The sequence below is a fragment of the Xiphophorus couchianus genome, chromosome 12, assembly GCF_001444195.1.
Source record: "Xiphophorus couchianus chromosome 12, X_couchianus-1.0, whole genome shotgun sequence".
In the NCBI taxonomy this organism is placed as follows: Eukaryota; Metazoa; Chordata; class Actinopteri; order Cyprinodontiformes; family Poeciliidae; genus Xiphophorus; species Xiphophorus couchianus.
Genome location: NC_040239.1, coordinates 2166101 through 2180147, shown reverse-complemented (window position 1 = coordinate 2180147; position 14047 = coordinate 2166101). Strand labels below are relative to the sequence as shown.

The 14047-nt window shown below is 39.5% G+C and overlaps 2 protein-coding genes across 2 annotated transcripts; one reads left to right on the top strand and one right to left on the bottom strand.

Annotated features, from left to right (window-relative positions):
* Positions 1-2684: 2684 nt before the first annotated feature.
* Positions 2685-5811, bottom strand: LOC114154216 (transcriptional activator protein Pur-beta). The gene has a single exon (XM_028033095.1). It carries the CDS (start codon positions 5739-5741, stop codon positions 4824-4826), a length of 918 nt encoding a protein of 305 aa, XP_027888896.1. The 5' UTR covers positions 5742-5811; the 3' UTR covers positions 2685-4823.
* Positions 5812-6742: 931 nt separating this feature from the next.
* h2az2a (H2A.Z variant histone 2a) lies at positions 6743-9906 on the top strand. The gene is made up of 5 exons (XM_028033096.1): positions 6743-6893; positions 8377-8454; positions 8562-8675; positions 8753-8882; positions 8985-9906. The coding sequence occupies exons 1-5, from the start codon at positions 6891-6893 to the stop codon at positions 9044-9046; spliced, it is 387 nt and encodes a 128-aa protein (XP_027888897.1). The 5' UTR covers positions 6743-6890; the 3' UTR covers positions 9047-9906.
* Positions 9907-14047: the final 4141 nt, after the last annotated feature.

Genomic DNA, 14047 nt, shown 5'->3' with positions numbered 1-14047 from the left:
CTCAAGACTCCAGAGGATAAATAGATTCTTTAAATTTTAATTTTGACTTAAATCATGAAAAACTTAAATCGTTTCTCATGATTCAGCAATCGCCAAAATTCATGCTTCAACAAATCCCTGCACTTTTGCATGCTAATAATAATATATAATTTTAATAAAGCATTTTCAAAGTGCTGAATAATTGCAAGGTAAAAACCAAAACAGAACAATAAATACTGTTTATAAAGCAGAATTGTTGAGAAACATTGAGGTCAGGTGATGCTAACTCCCACCTACAGGTGGCAGTATAACTCACTACTTCATCCTTGTCAAGTTATCATCCCTGACCGATGTAGTGAGTAAGAAAAGGTTATATTTACTGTCATAAATGTCATAAGAGCAAATATTGCTAAATTTCTTGCTGATATTTTAAAATTATTGATAAAATATCAGTAATTTTTTCCTTTAAATCACAGAAACAATCATAAATTCCTGGATGTGGTGATCAATGTGAAAATATGTTCAGTGTTATTTAATTTTATGGAGTGCTTAAAGTTATTTAGCAATATATTGACAGTTTGTTAATTATCCATAGTTTATCAATTCATTCTGGCACAATACACAAGTGTATTATTATGTATTAAATATTTCGCAGCGTCATTGTGAAAGCTGTAACGCTCCACTGATGAAAGAAAATCTGTTTGGCTTCAGCTTGAATGATTCCTTGTGTCAAGCTGCCGATGGGACACCTTAAAGAAAACTAAAAAATACTTTTACATACAAGAAAATATACATTTATTTATCTTCATAATGTGTGAGGGAATAATTTAGATCATATTCAGCTTCAAAAATGCTGAATCTTGCATATTTCAAAACATCATGTTGCAATGCCAGCAGTTCGGTCTCAGTAACCAGAGTTACTGAGATTATCATCACATTAAGGGCAAACCGTATTTTGAAAACAGGATATAACTGGATGCATTGCAAAATGTTCGAAAGTTCAGAAAATATCGAGATAAAAAATGTATGAAAGTTTTCTGCTGCAGCTCCAGGGTTTTACCTTGGATTATTTTTAATCCGAGGTAATCCAGGGAAAATAATTAGATAAAAACAAAAACAAAGCAAAAGAAAACAGAAATGGTTAAATGAACCTGATGTTAAAAAGTTGCAGAATTTTACTAACTTTTAGAAATCGGCACATTAAATAACAAAAACACCGAAGCACCAAATTTACTAAAACACAATAACAGGAAACAAAAAGTTGAAAAATTGAAACTTTTCACGGTTTCCATTCCTGCAGCTGGTTTTCCATCCATCCATCCATTTTCTGGTCACCCTTGTCCCTAATGGGGTCGGGAGGGTTGCTGGTGCCCATCTCCAGCTACGTTCCGGGCGAGAGGCGGGGTACACCCTGGACAGGTCGCCAGTCTGTCGCAGGCAGCTGGTTTTCATTTAAAGTTATTGTTATGAGCTTTAAGATGGAGGAAACGGAGAGTCATCATCATCATCCTGTTTGGCTCATCCATGAATCATAAATCATGATTCAGACTTTTAAAGTGAATCATAGAAACGATCTTTCATAAAAACATCTGGTTCAGAAACGAACAAATAAAAACTTTTCCAAACAGCAGAAACAGAAGAAGCAGCATCAAAAATAACAACCTGTCATTTATTATATATGAAACGGCTTTAATATTTTATGCAGCTTTGCTGAAATAAGCAGCTTCAAAAAACTGCTGAAAAATACAGATGTAGTTTTATCAGAATGTACCAGCTGCAATTAGATTACAGCTACAATATATAGATTATCTGTAATCTGTATATTAGATTATATATTCTCATTAAATATGATATATTCTCAATAAATATACTTTTAAATCAAATATTTCTACATGCATTTGAAAGAATGTGAATAAAAACTGTTTCTATGTTGATGCATTCAGAACAGATTTATATATTTGTATTTTTCCTGAACATCCCAGCTGTTTCCATGTTTCTATTTTTATATTTAGTTAGATATTTTATTTATTTATGGAACTTGTCTTTGAAAGCTGCTGTTTAATTTTCGTTGTGCTTCTTTTGTGCACAATGTCAATGAAAGGAATCCGGATTCTGACATAAACGTGTTTACATCTGTGCATCCAAACTGAATTTATTTGAATAATTTTCCTTATTTTTCAAAATGAATGTAGAAAATATTTTATTTCCTTCTCAATAATGGAAGGAATATTTATTACTGACTATATTGTTACAGATTTCTGCTGGTATTTTTTCTGAGGAACTTCAGGTCATTGAGCTCTCCCTAATCTTTAGCTGCCTTCGCAGATTTAAGTCAGGACTTTGACTAGGCCACTCCAAAATATTTCCAATCAAAATTAACATTAAACATTCATTTTACACCTAAACAGTAAGAGGAGTTAATAATTATGGGTTTTAATTGTCCATACATTTTTTTAGTTTTGTGTTTATCATTAAGTATTTGATAGGAAATTAGTTTATTTAAAAATGTCTTCACTGTTTTTACAACATAAAGGTTTGATTTTATGATTCTAACTGAATAAATTAAAGGGATTTATAAATGGAAATAAGTATTAAATTAATACTTTAGCCAGAAAAAGAAGAAACTTAACCATTTGTGTCTGATGCAGATATAAAAATTATGAATTACTTGTGAAAACAGGATAAAGAAAAACGCAACAACTCTCCTGAGCAAAAACTTTTTTTTTATTATTTCTCGTTGAAAGGATCTTGGTAGAATATTACAGCAGAACACACGACTGAAACAGCTGCCATTTCACGTAACACAGTACAAGAAGAAGGATGTAGTTCAAATCGCATGTGTAACCTTATATATAGTATATTTATATCAATAGAAAAGGAAAAAATCTATTGCTCCCATGTATTTTTTATATGTATATATATATATATATATATATATATATGGCATTTCTCTGCTGTGTTGTAGAGGGAAAAAGTAAAATTCAACGAGAAGTTTTCACACCAAAAGGAAGAGAGACGATGAAAGTGAGGTTTCCCCCAAAAACACGGGAACGCTGTGGCCGTTGGAAAACCATCAGGCTGAAAAGTTAACTTTCTGTCTATTGCAGCACAGAAAAAAAACTTGCAACAGCTCTAAAAAAAAAAAAAAGAAGGATAAATACCATTATACAGCAAATCTGAAAATGCAGAAAGAAAAGAACACAAGGCGGCTCTGCGTCAGAGCAGGCATGCAAAAAAACCAGAAAACATCAGTAAAAGGAGCAATAAAGACCAAACGCTGACGGCTGCAGGTGTTTACGTTTGTCGCATGGCAACTGATGGGAAAACGCTGTGGAGTGAAAAACGGCGGTGGACTGAAAGGAGGGAACGAAACGAAGCGGTAAAGTGACCTGGAGTGCTGAGAGTTTGCAGACTTCAGAGAAGCTGCTTCTACAAATTGCTTTAACATACGGAGGAACCAATCTGTTGTTCTCTTAAGTTTCCTCTAAGGAATAAAAGATATATTAGGAAAAAAAAGAAAAGCAGGTATGAAATATAACCCTGGACCGTTGCATCCAAGTTTAGTGTTTTAAATAGGCCACTTTAGGCAGCATTATCTAATAAATCTCATATTTCTAAGACATATTTGAGTATATATCTTTAAAAATAATTCTATCAATTTTTTAGTTAGTAAATCTCTTTCAGTACATATATATATATTTATATATATATATCTTTTAGATACAACTCCCCCCGCAGGAGGTTCTGTTTCAAAAGCACCTAATTTATTCTGTTACAATCAGACTGAATGTTGCTCCAGTCGTAAAAGGTCAGAGTTCAAGATTCGAGGATCCAAATGATGCACCCAAAGCAAGTCAACACGGACGACCCTGGAGGTGATTCTAGATCAAACCTGGCAACGCTAAGCTGCAGCTGGGGAACGGCGACACCAGCGTGAACGAGAAGGCCACCGGGTCTAAGGTCAAAGGTGGCCCGCACCGGACGACTCGGCTGCAGCGACAGGCACAGGGAATGCTGGGAAACCCTCCCAAAAAAATGTGGGCTTGGATTTTAGTTTTATGCTTTAGCCCTGAGACACAACAAGCCACGTTTGAGCAGGCCTCACCGCCGCGCCGCAGCAAGGGTCAAGGGTCAGCACCAGGTCTGGACTGGGCTGGAGAGGCCGAGACAATGCGTGCTTACAGCAGGTAACCCTACTGCCCCCAGGGCCGGGCGTTCTGCCCCCGGGGCCGGGCGTTCTGCCCCCAGGCCTGCTGGACGCGGCGGTTCTGTCTGGACGAGCCGTTTGGTTCTGATCACTTTAGAAAAAACACAAACAGCCATGGTGAGCGATGCCAGCACTCCCTCACAGCCACTGCTGGTTTGAGTATGTCACATTTTACTCTTCCTCATCATCATCCTCCTCCTCCTCCTCATCATCACAGGCTACAGGTCAGCACTGAGTGAGCTCTCACCATTGGATATCAAGCAGGAGTCCAGGTAACCAACTGTTGTGTTTCTGCCAAACTGAACTTGCTGGGCTACATGTGAGGTTATCAATGGGACAATCAATATATAGATAGATATATATTAAATAGAATATACTTTATCAACGGGGAATCTCATACAGAGGCTGACTACTGCAGTCTGCACTCATTTTTAGCTATAACATCCACCTAAACTTTAGAACATGTTTCTCTTACATAAACAAATTTCTCAGTCAAATATACTTTTTTTTTTTTAGCATTTTTTTCAATGCATTTTTTTATAGTTCAATTCGTCATGCACAAAATAGTCGCTCTTCTCTCCAGGCTTTGCATCCTGTTGTCAACTTTAGCCCACAGAAAGCCGCTTCTCCCTCTGCGTCAATCGTCGTCCACGTCGTCTCCCTCCGACTCCTCTCCGGTTCTCCGCTCGTACATCTTGTCCCGGTGCCGATCCTGGATCTCCTTCATCTCCTCGGCGTAGCGGCTGAACGCTCCCCCGAACTTGCCCCACGCCTTGAAGGGGATCGTTATAGAGTTCCTGTAGCTGGGCTTCACCTCGCTCACCCGCAAGAAGACCCCGTACTTGTTGGACCCGACGTCGAAGAAGAAGCGCTTGGAGTCCACCATGATCGAAGTGCCCTCCGGAAGTTCGGTGTAGCCCCCGGCCCCTCCGCCGCCGGCCAGCTCCTCCTCGTCTCCCCCGTAGTCGTCTATCAGCTTGGCCAAAGCATCGCGGAACTCTATTAACCCCTGGGCCGGGAGAGCGATGGTTTGGCCGGATTGCATGCCGGCACCGGGTATGCCCCCCACTCCGACGCCGAAACCGGGGCCTCGGTTGACGGTCTGTCGGATCCGGAGAAACCGACCCCGCTGGTTCTCCTTCAGGTCGAGGTAGTATTTTCGGTTCTCACGCACCAAAAACTCGCTCTTCAAGGCCCGTCTAGGCCCGCTGTCATCCCCGCCGGACGACTGAGCGATCTGCTCCGCGGTGCTAGGCCCGAGTTGGGCGTAGTGCTCTATAAAATCCCCCAGATAGTCGCGGAACTCGGCAGCAACTGACATGGAGAGGGTCAAACGACTTTTAGAGCCCCCGGCGCCGACCTCTGCGATTTTGATGAACCGGCCTTTGGCGTTCTGCTTCACGTCAAGGTAGAAGCGTTTGTTCTGAATGTCCAGTCGCTTCGAAGCCAGCTCCTGTGTCTCTGGCTCCCGCTGGTAATGCTGAAATCCACCGCTTCCTCCTCCTCCGCCGCCGCTGCTGCCACCGCGCTCACTACCGCTATCCCCATCCGCCATCTTCGCCACCAGCAGCCCGTCTCTCTGAGTATCTCTGACCCCCAAACCCTCCCCCTTCTCTCTCCTCTGGTAGCAGAGCTAGCGGAGAATACCGGGCGCTGCTTTCTGGGCTCTGATTGGCTAATTCTGCTGCCAATGAAAGCATTATAAAAAGATTCGGTGTTTTCATTCGCCCTTTTCTCTGCCAATCATATCGAGCTCTGCCTTCCATATGATATTTTATTTACGAATCATAACAGCTTTCATAGACATAGACGAGTAGACCATACGTTGCCCCACAAAAACGGTACGTCAGTTCGTCCACCATGTTAGGACTGGCACGTTCTCCTATTTTAGTTAATTTGATTAAATATTTTTCACACACATATGCTTTGTGTGCGAATACTAATAACTGTGATCAGCACCAAACAATTAAAATAAATTTCACTTAAAATAACTACACTTAGTTTAGCAAATTGTTGATCAAAAATTAACAATTAAAACATGGATGTGAAATCGTAATCACACTTTGTACCTGAAACCCTTCAAACTGATTTCTCTTGATAGTTCTTTTTATGAGTTTCAACAAAATGCCACTTTGAATATGGCGGTGAGGTTGCCTTACGCTCCGGAGGCCCATGAAAACATCTATTCTTATACGTCTATGACAGCTATCCTCAAGTATTGAATGAATATCAAATTTATTTCTACAGCCTATAACTTCTGCATGGGTTGATTTTACTGATGGAATATCAATTTCCTCAATGCATCCTGACCAGAATGTTACAGTATAATGACGCTATAAATACTGTCCTACTGTAATTCAACAGTTAATTTCTACTTTATGACTGTATCGTACATTTTTGGGATGAATGTGACTGGAAGGACACTCCACTCACACGCAGTCCCGCCTCCTTGTAGGTTCCGTGCGCAAAAACAGAGCAACGGAGATCTTCGGGTGGGGGATGGGTTGGTTTTTCTGCACGTCTTTCGATGATTGGCTGAACGGCAGATTCGAAGTAATAACGCGCGATCTGATTGGCTGGCCTGGCTCCCACGAGGGGTCGCAAGCAAAAGATTTGCAAAAGGGTTTATTGTTTCTTTGCTTTCGGGAGCTGAAATTGTTTGCTACCCCTCAGTTCTTCAATCAAATTTCCAGACGAAAATAAAATGGTAGGTAAAGTCCGATCAATGCCGAATGCATTCCCGAGGCGACAGAGTATTTTTGGTGTAATAAACACGCAGTGGGCAGAAAGTGCTGTTTTGAATTAGAGCTGAGAAATTTCGACTAGAATGTGAGTAGAAAGCGTCGCTGAACGGCTGTCAGCTAACGCGTTAGCATGCGCTGTTTAAGCCGTTGGTTCAGGGTTACATTATAATTTCATGCTTCATTTTTATTTCGGGCGCAATGCTTCATTCATAATGCAGGCTTTAACGGACTAAAGTGTCATTTTTGCGACTTGTAGCTCATGTTAGATCGCATTAAAGCTTGTTAGCAGGCTCAGCCAACATGTTTTGGGTGCTACAATAGTTAGTGGGTGGTGAGTCTGGAAGTTGTAACATCAGTGACCAGATTAACGGAAATCGCCTGCAGTTGTCGCTGAGCAGCCAGAGTGATGGGGGAACTTTTTCTTTGTAATGGCTGTGAATGAAAACTTGACCGCTCAGCCTGCAGTGGGGGGGGGGATTCTGACATCAGCCCCCTGACAGCTTATGTTTTTGTTTTGTTTTTATTGTTTTACAGCGAGTTTGGTGAATATGTTCAGTTTCATAGCCAGTCCGTCGCTTGAAGGCTCGCAGTTCAGCCTGACTGGTGCGGCTGTGGTTTTGGGTTTGTTTTGTTTGAGATTGGCGGGAAAACCGCGCTGCTCAACCGACCGTCTGTAACGTTCGGCGCTGAAGTTCGTGTCCGAATCAGCGCTTGAATAAAAAGCTATTTGTTATTTTTTAACTAACCAGGATTAAAATGGTTCATGATGTAATATACTGATATACTGCAGCGGATTGTTTTGATCAGAATATAATATCCAAACACTTATGCATTTTCTAATTTGAAAACAATTATTTGAATCTTCTTTTTCATTAGGCACTTGTATGACCTTTGACTAGGACAAAATCAGCAAAGTATAACTAATCCCAGATTGGATTATTCTTATTATGAATTTTAAGATGGATTTCATCTAAAGTTATTTAAATAATGTAAAAAATAAAATTTAAATTGTGAAATGGAGGGTTTATAAATCAAACTGTTTTTAACCACTGCAGTAAAAACAGGTCTGGTTTTGATTATTGTAAGTATTTATGATAATCCAGATGGATGCCTGTTGAAGGTCTTTAAAATTATTCTAAAATCCAAAAACATTTAAACATTTTGTAAAAGTAGAATTGAGGTTTATTAAATCTTAAACTTGTATTTTAAATGAATATTTTGGAATATTTCAGATGAAATGTGTGAGTTTAACCAGAGCTGGTCCAGATTCATTCAATCTGAGTTTATAACTGAAATTAAAATGATGTTGCATTATCTGAGTGTTGTTAAATCAGTTCTATTTTTCATTATAATAACTCAATCTTATCTTCAGTCTGAATCTGTGAGTTTCCTTCTGTTTATTGTTGTAGTTTGTTTAGTTGTTAATGAAGCAGCGTGTTTCTGCAGGCAGGAGGAAAGGCAGGAAAAGACAGCGGGAAAGCCAAGGCCAAGGCGGTGTCGCGCTCCCAGAGGGCTGGGCTGCAGGTAACTCTTCTCTTCATTTGGCAGTTTGTGGTTTTTGCGCTGCAGGTGTTAATTTGAACTGAAACATTTAGTTACTTTGTTTGTTTTTTTTCACTGCTTCCTGCCAGTTCCCAGTGGGTCGTATCCACAGACACTTGAAGACTCGCACAACCAGCCACGGCCGCGTCGGAGCCACAGCGGCCGTCTACAGCGCCGCCATCCTGGAGTACCTCACCGCTGAAGTACGTCCTCCTGCCCTGGCTGTGCTTGCTGCTCTGCTGTGTCTGAATGTTTTGATAAATGCGTGTTATCTGATCAGGTACTAGAGTTGGCAGGAAACGCCTCCAAAGACTTGAAGGTGAAGCGTATCACTCCCCGCCACTTGCAGCTGGCGATCCGCGGCGACGAGGAGTTGGATTCTCTCATCAAAGCAACGATTGCTGGTGGAGGTGAGGAGCTTTTATTTTCCTCATGCCTGGTTTCGGTTGGTTTGTGTCTGCAGTCGTGTCGGGTGGTTTCAGTCTGACTGAAGTGCGGTGTGTTTCTGTCAGGTGTCATCCCTCACATCCACAAATCCCTCATCGGGAAGAAGGGCCAGCAGAAGACTGCGTAGACGCCTCGTTGACCGGAAATTTGGGGGCTTGGGCTTTGTTCGGACCAGGAGTTCACATTTGTTCTTTTCTGTTATTAATATTATAGCAAACGAAGAGTGATTGTTAGACTTTGTGTTGGTATATTTCTCCCGTAAATAGTTAAAAGTACAGAAAACCCCCTTAACTGCAGTAAATCCTTTTTTATGTCATTGTAGTCCGTTTGACTGGGGAGTTCATGATTATTGAAATGACCGTGAATTTGTTTGATTGGCCTGGGAATATGTGATGTTTTATACTGAAATTGTTTAAAAAAAAAACAACGTTTTTTATATAAAGAAAATCTTGTTTTGTGGTTATTTTTCCTAAAGTTACAATATTTCCTATAACCTGTTTTTTTTGTTTCTTTTTAAATGATGGTTGATTTGGTAACAGCAGCTAAATGTGACATTTTTGCTTCTATTACTGTAACATTTTTGAACTGCACAGAGATGCCGTTTTTCTTTTTGCATCATAATATCAATGAACACGTACTGTACCAGTCTGCTACAGTGTTTTATTTTTTTGTGAATGTTTACAGTGTTTAAAACTTGTAAAACTTGAAACTCCGTATTGACAGATGTGATCTGGGAACACTGAGCGAACAGTGTTTGGTTTTTCTCCTCCGGTTCGCCGCGTCGTTCCGACGCTGCAGCCGAACGCCAGGAAACCAGAGAGAAGATCAAAACTTCTACCTGCAGATTTCTATGTATTGGCAGACCGAACTGTCCTCACATGTCCATTTCATTTTATTTTTAAACGACTCGAAGCGTTTTCTAATAGTTGCGTGTTCAGGACAATGACTGCATATTTTATCTTTTAAATAAATACCCTTGACATGTTGTCTTGGCGTTGTTTGAAACTTTTCCCTCTTTGGTTCCCAATGTGATAAAACAGCAGCAACTTTAACTAACACCATAATGATGTTCAATAATTATTGTAAAAATATTTCTGTTTGCAGTAATTTTTAAATTTAGAGGATATTTACTCCTGTCAAACAGAAAAATACTTTTTTTTCTGGTTTTTGACAGAAGCACCTTCAGTAGATCTATAACGTACCAGCAGGGGGAGCCACCAGCACAAACATGGCAATGTCAAGCGATTTAATGCACTGACTGCATCTGTGTTAATGTGCAAAATTTAATGGTCAAGTCAGAAATAGACAAGGATTCAGCTATTAATCAGATAATTAACATATCTTCACATGTTTACCGGCTTCTTTAGTTGCAGCATTAAAGGCCGTCAGGCAGGACAAGTTATTTGTGTTGCAGCTTTTAGGCAGTTCAAAGGTCGTTACATGATGACTTCAAACGTTACATGCAGACTAATATTGATCCAGTTATTCATTAAAGTTTACACATTTATCTCAAGGCACTTTACAAATGCTTTGTCAATTATAAAAATTCTAATTATCAAAAAAATCACATCAATAATCAGTTTATCATTAGAATAAGCAGATCATTCACTCCTGGACAAGCATGTAGTGACAGTGGAGAGGAAAAACTGTTGCAGTGATAAATGTGGATGAGTTTTTCTGGGACGTCTGTCCTTTAACTTTGGAAATGCTCTTCAGGTGATGAAAGGCCGACTTTGTAACCGTCTTTATGTGGCTCTGAAGCTTCAGGTCAGAGTTCATCCTGATCTCTGGTTTCCAGCTGTTATAACTGAAGCTGTGTTGACTCTCAGTCGTTCCTCTTCAGGTCCAAAGATAACTTCAGTAATCTGTAACCAGCAGTTTGTGTCAGTTAGGATGTTAAATGTTGTAGTTTAAGGCAGTAAAGTTGTTTTGTGGGCAGCAGCTCTGACTCAGATTCTCATCTCCTTCAACCCAAAGGTGATTGATGGATGTTTTCTGCCTCAGTTTTAGCTTCACCAACCTGAACGAAGGCAGTTCAGCCACTTGTTCAAAGTGAGTCATGAGAATTACCCCTGATGTCTGGAATCCAAGGCTGAGGATTCATCTGGCTTTAGTTCCCTTTGCTTTATTTAAGCCACCTGCTGGTCCTTGAAGGGCAGCGCTGCTGTTCGTTGCCTTCTGCTGCCTGTTGCTCATTTTCAAGGACTTCAGGAGAGAAAGTTATGAGCATTTTTTAAGATTTAACTTCAGCTGATTGGAACAATAGAGAGTAAAAATCTTTGCTTTTAGTTTTTAAGTTTTATTTTCTTCTTTTAAGACAGCTAAAATCAAAATTCTGATTTTATCCACATAAAGCATTAACTCCGTTTCTTACTGGTTTTACCACTCAGAAAAGCAGCTCAGATTATGAAATCTGGATGTAATCTGATCGATATGCCAACCTGACCTCTGTATGTACAGGAGCACAACGCAAATACTACAGAGTTTTATTTAAGTTACATATTACAGTAGGTCATCATCTCAGTCAAAGCAAAGGAAAATGTGTAATTATATATACTATCCACTGATAACATTTACACAAACAATTATTAATACAGAAATGCCGATTTGAAATAATTTTCCCCATCGCTTTGGCGCCCCCTCCAGGGCGGCGCCCGTACGCGCAGCACATCGTACTGAGATGATTCAGGTTGTAAAGAGCTGGCATGCCAACAGTAGCCACCAGGGGGCGTACTGTAAGCGTTGGTTTTATGACGGTAAATAAATAAGTTTATTTTTTAGAACTTTTACAAAACTGAAAGTCTGTAAGTTTCATTTATTTAACTTTTTATTTTTATTTTTTATTTTTAAATGCGACTTCTGGAAAACTTCAAAAATGTTGAAACACAAAGTTATTTTAAACTATGGTGAAAAATGTTTTTTAGAATGGCCTTCAATTAATATGAACTGGATCCGTTAATATTAGTTTGTATTCCAGCTTCTCATTAATATTCATTATTATTCCACTGCATTGTAAAGGTTTTGGTTTTTTATTGTTTGCATCATGTAAAGTTCTTTGAACTTCCTTGTTGCTGAAATGTGATAAATTTGACTTGACTTATAAAGTACCAGGAGAAATTAAGAGATTATTAGATTTGTTTTTCTGATAGTTTCTGTTCTGTCTTTATGTTTAGAGACTTTATCTTTATTTAAGTTTAAATCTCACCAATGCATAATGTGACCCAATTACAATCTCCTAAACTAAACTGTCAGTTAAAACAGTGAGAAAAGGTCAGCAGGCAGAATTTGGCTGTTTGGGAAACAGGATTTCCCATGATGCTCCTGGAGGTTTTCCCTGAACAGTCTGGATGGATCCTGAACTCAGAAAGAAATCTGAGATCCGTCTGTTTCTTCTGAAGAAATAAAATCAAACCTGAATTTCTCTTAGTTTAGAGAAGCTAACATTTTCCCCAGGAAAGGCAAACAGGACATTTGTTTTAACTTTTATGTATGTAGCCATGAACTGTTTTTATATGTACAGTATTTCTTTTAAAACATTTTGCTTTAAAAAAAAGAGCAAAATGTTCACTGTAAAATAAATGATCTGCGTTTGTTTGTGAAACATTCTTTCAATAATTCAAGATTTTTTTCCCCACATACTTGGTGATTCACCTGGAAGACTCATGTTTAATGCAAGCTGTACAAAATCCTGAACATCTTTTCATATTGTTTTTATTTTCAGCCTGAAATGATTGATGTCGGCCAAATGTGAAGCTGATGAGGCAAACAGTCAAAACTTTGGGCGCAACTTGCATCTGTTTTTGAAATGTTCCCTGATCGATTCTCTGGTTCCTGATTATTTCTGTACTTTGTTACCTGTTGTTTGCCGAACCTCCCAGGTAAAATCCTGTTTTACATTTTTTACAAACAAACAGCCGGAAGCGTCCATGTTTTGTGGTGGAAATCTGCACCAGGGCCCTCCGTCCTGCTGTGAAGCCAGAACTGAGGCAAAACGCAGCGTGAGAAAGAAAACAGGAAGTTATGGAAACATGTTAGACGAAGGAAACATTTCAGGACAAAAAATCATTTTAAGGATTTCAAATATTACAAAATACACTGCAACCCAGGGAAACAAAACTTCACCTTCGTTCAGAAATGTTCCCATTTCTTTATTATCTTGTATTTTCCAATATTTTCCTCCATTTTATGTTTTGGTAGATAAATTCTTGCGGTTGATATTTATTTTTACACATTATTTCCAGGTTTCTATCCGTAGTTTTCTGTTGTTTGGTTTCAGCTCCCCAGTTGCTCTTTCTGTTCAGTGTAGTTTCTGCATGTAAAAAATTGCTTTCACTCACTGTTAGGGAAAAACAAACACAGTAGGAATCACATGTGTATCACATGGTTCCACATGTTTTCCCATGTGATTCCCAACACGATGCCATGAAACCTTCCAGGTCCAAACATGGTTCTGGGCGGATTTTTCCTCAACCAGCCTCATCACTGATATGGAAAGGAACATTTTCTCTGTTCATCCTGACTTTTTAAAGTGAAACTGACCTGAGATTCACTCTCAGGTCAGCACAAAGTTGGTAAAGAAGCTTCTTCAAAGTCATGAACTGTTGATGTAAAGCTACCTTATGATTGAAAGTGACTTCAGCCGTATTGTCCTGACCAGAGAAGACTCGAAAGACTGTTCATGTCTTCAAAGAATAATCTGTGTACGTCTCCATCCTTCGCCCTGCCTGTCTTTGTCTCCGTGTTTCTCCTGGGAGCGGTGAGGCAGGCGGAGGTCAGCCTTCAGCTCTGATTCTGCTCCGTTTTCCTCACGGTGTCGTTATAACCTGCAGAAACCGTTTTCCTCAAAGCCTCAATGCATGGAGGTTTTTACGGTTATGATTTATAACCAAGGAAAAACATGAACAATAACAAAGCAGCTGATTTTAGGATCATGAAAATCTTACAAAAAGGCACCATGTCCTTTATTAGTGGATAGCTAAAGCATCTTTATAACTGTTATCTGATGTAAACATGGCTGGAGGTTGAATAAAGAGACAGAGTGAACTCATCTGCTGACCTGCAGCTGCTGCTTACAGTCGGTGGTGATTTAACTTCCTGTCAGGAAAACGTCGGTGATGAAACGGAGCTG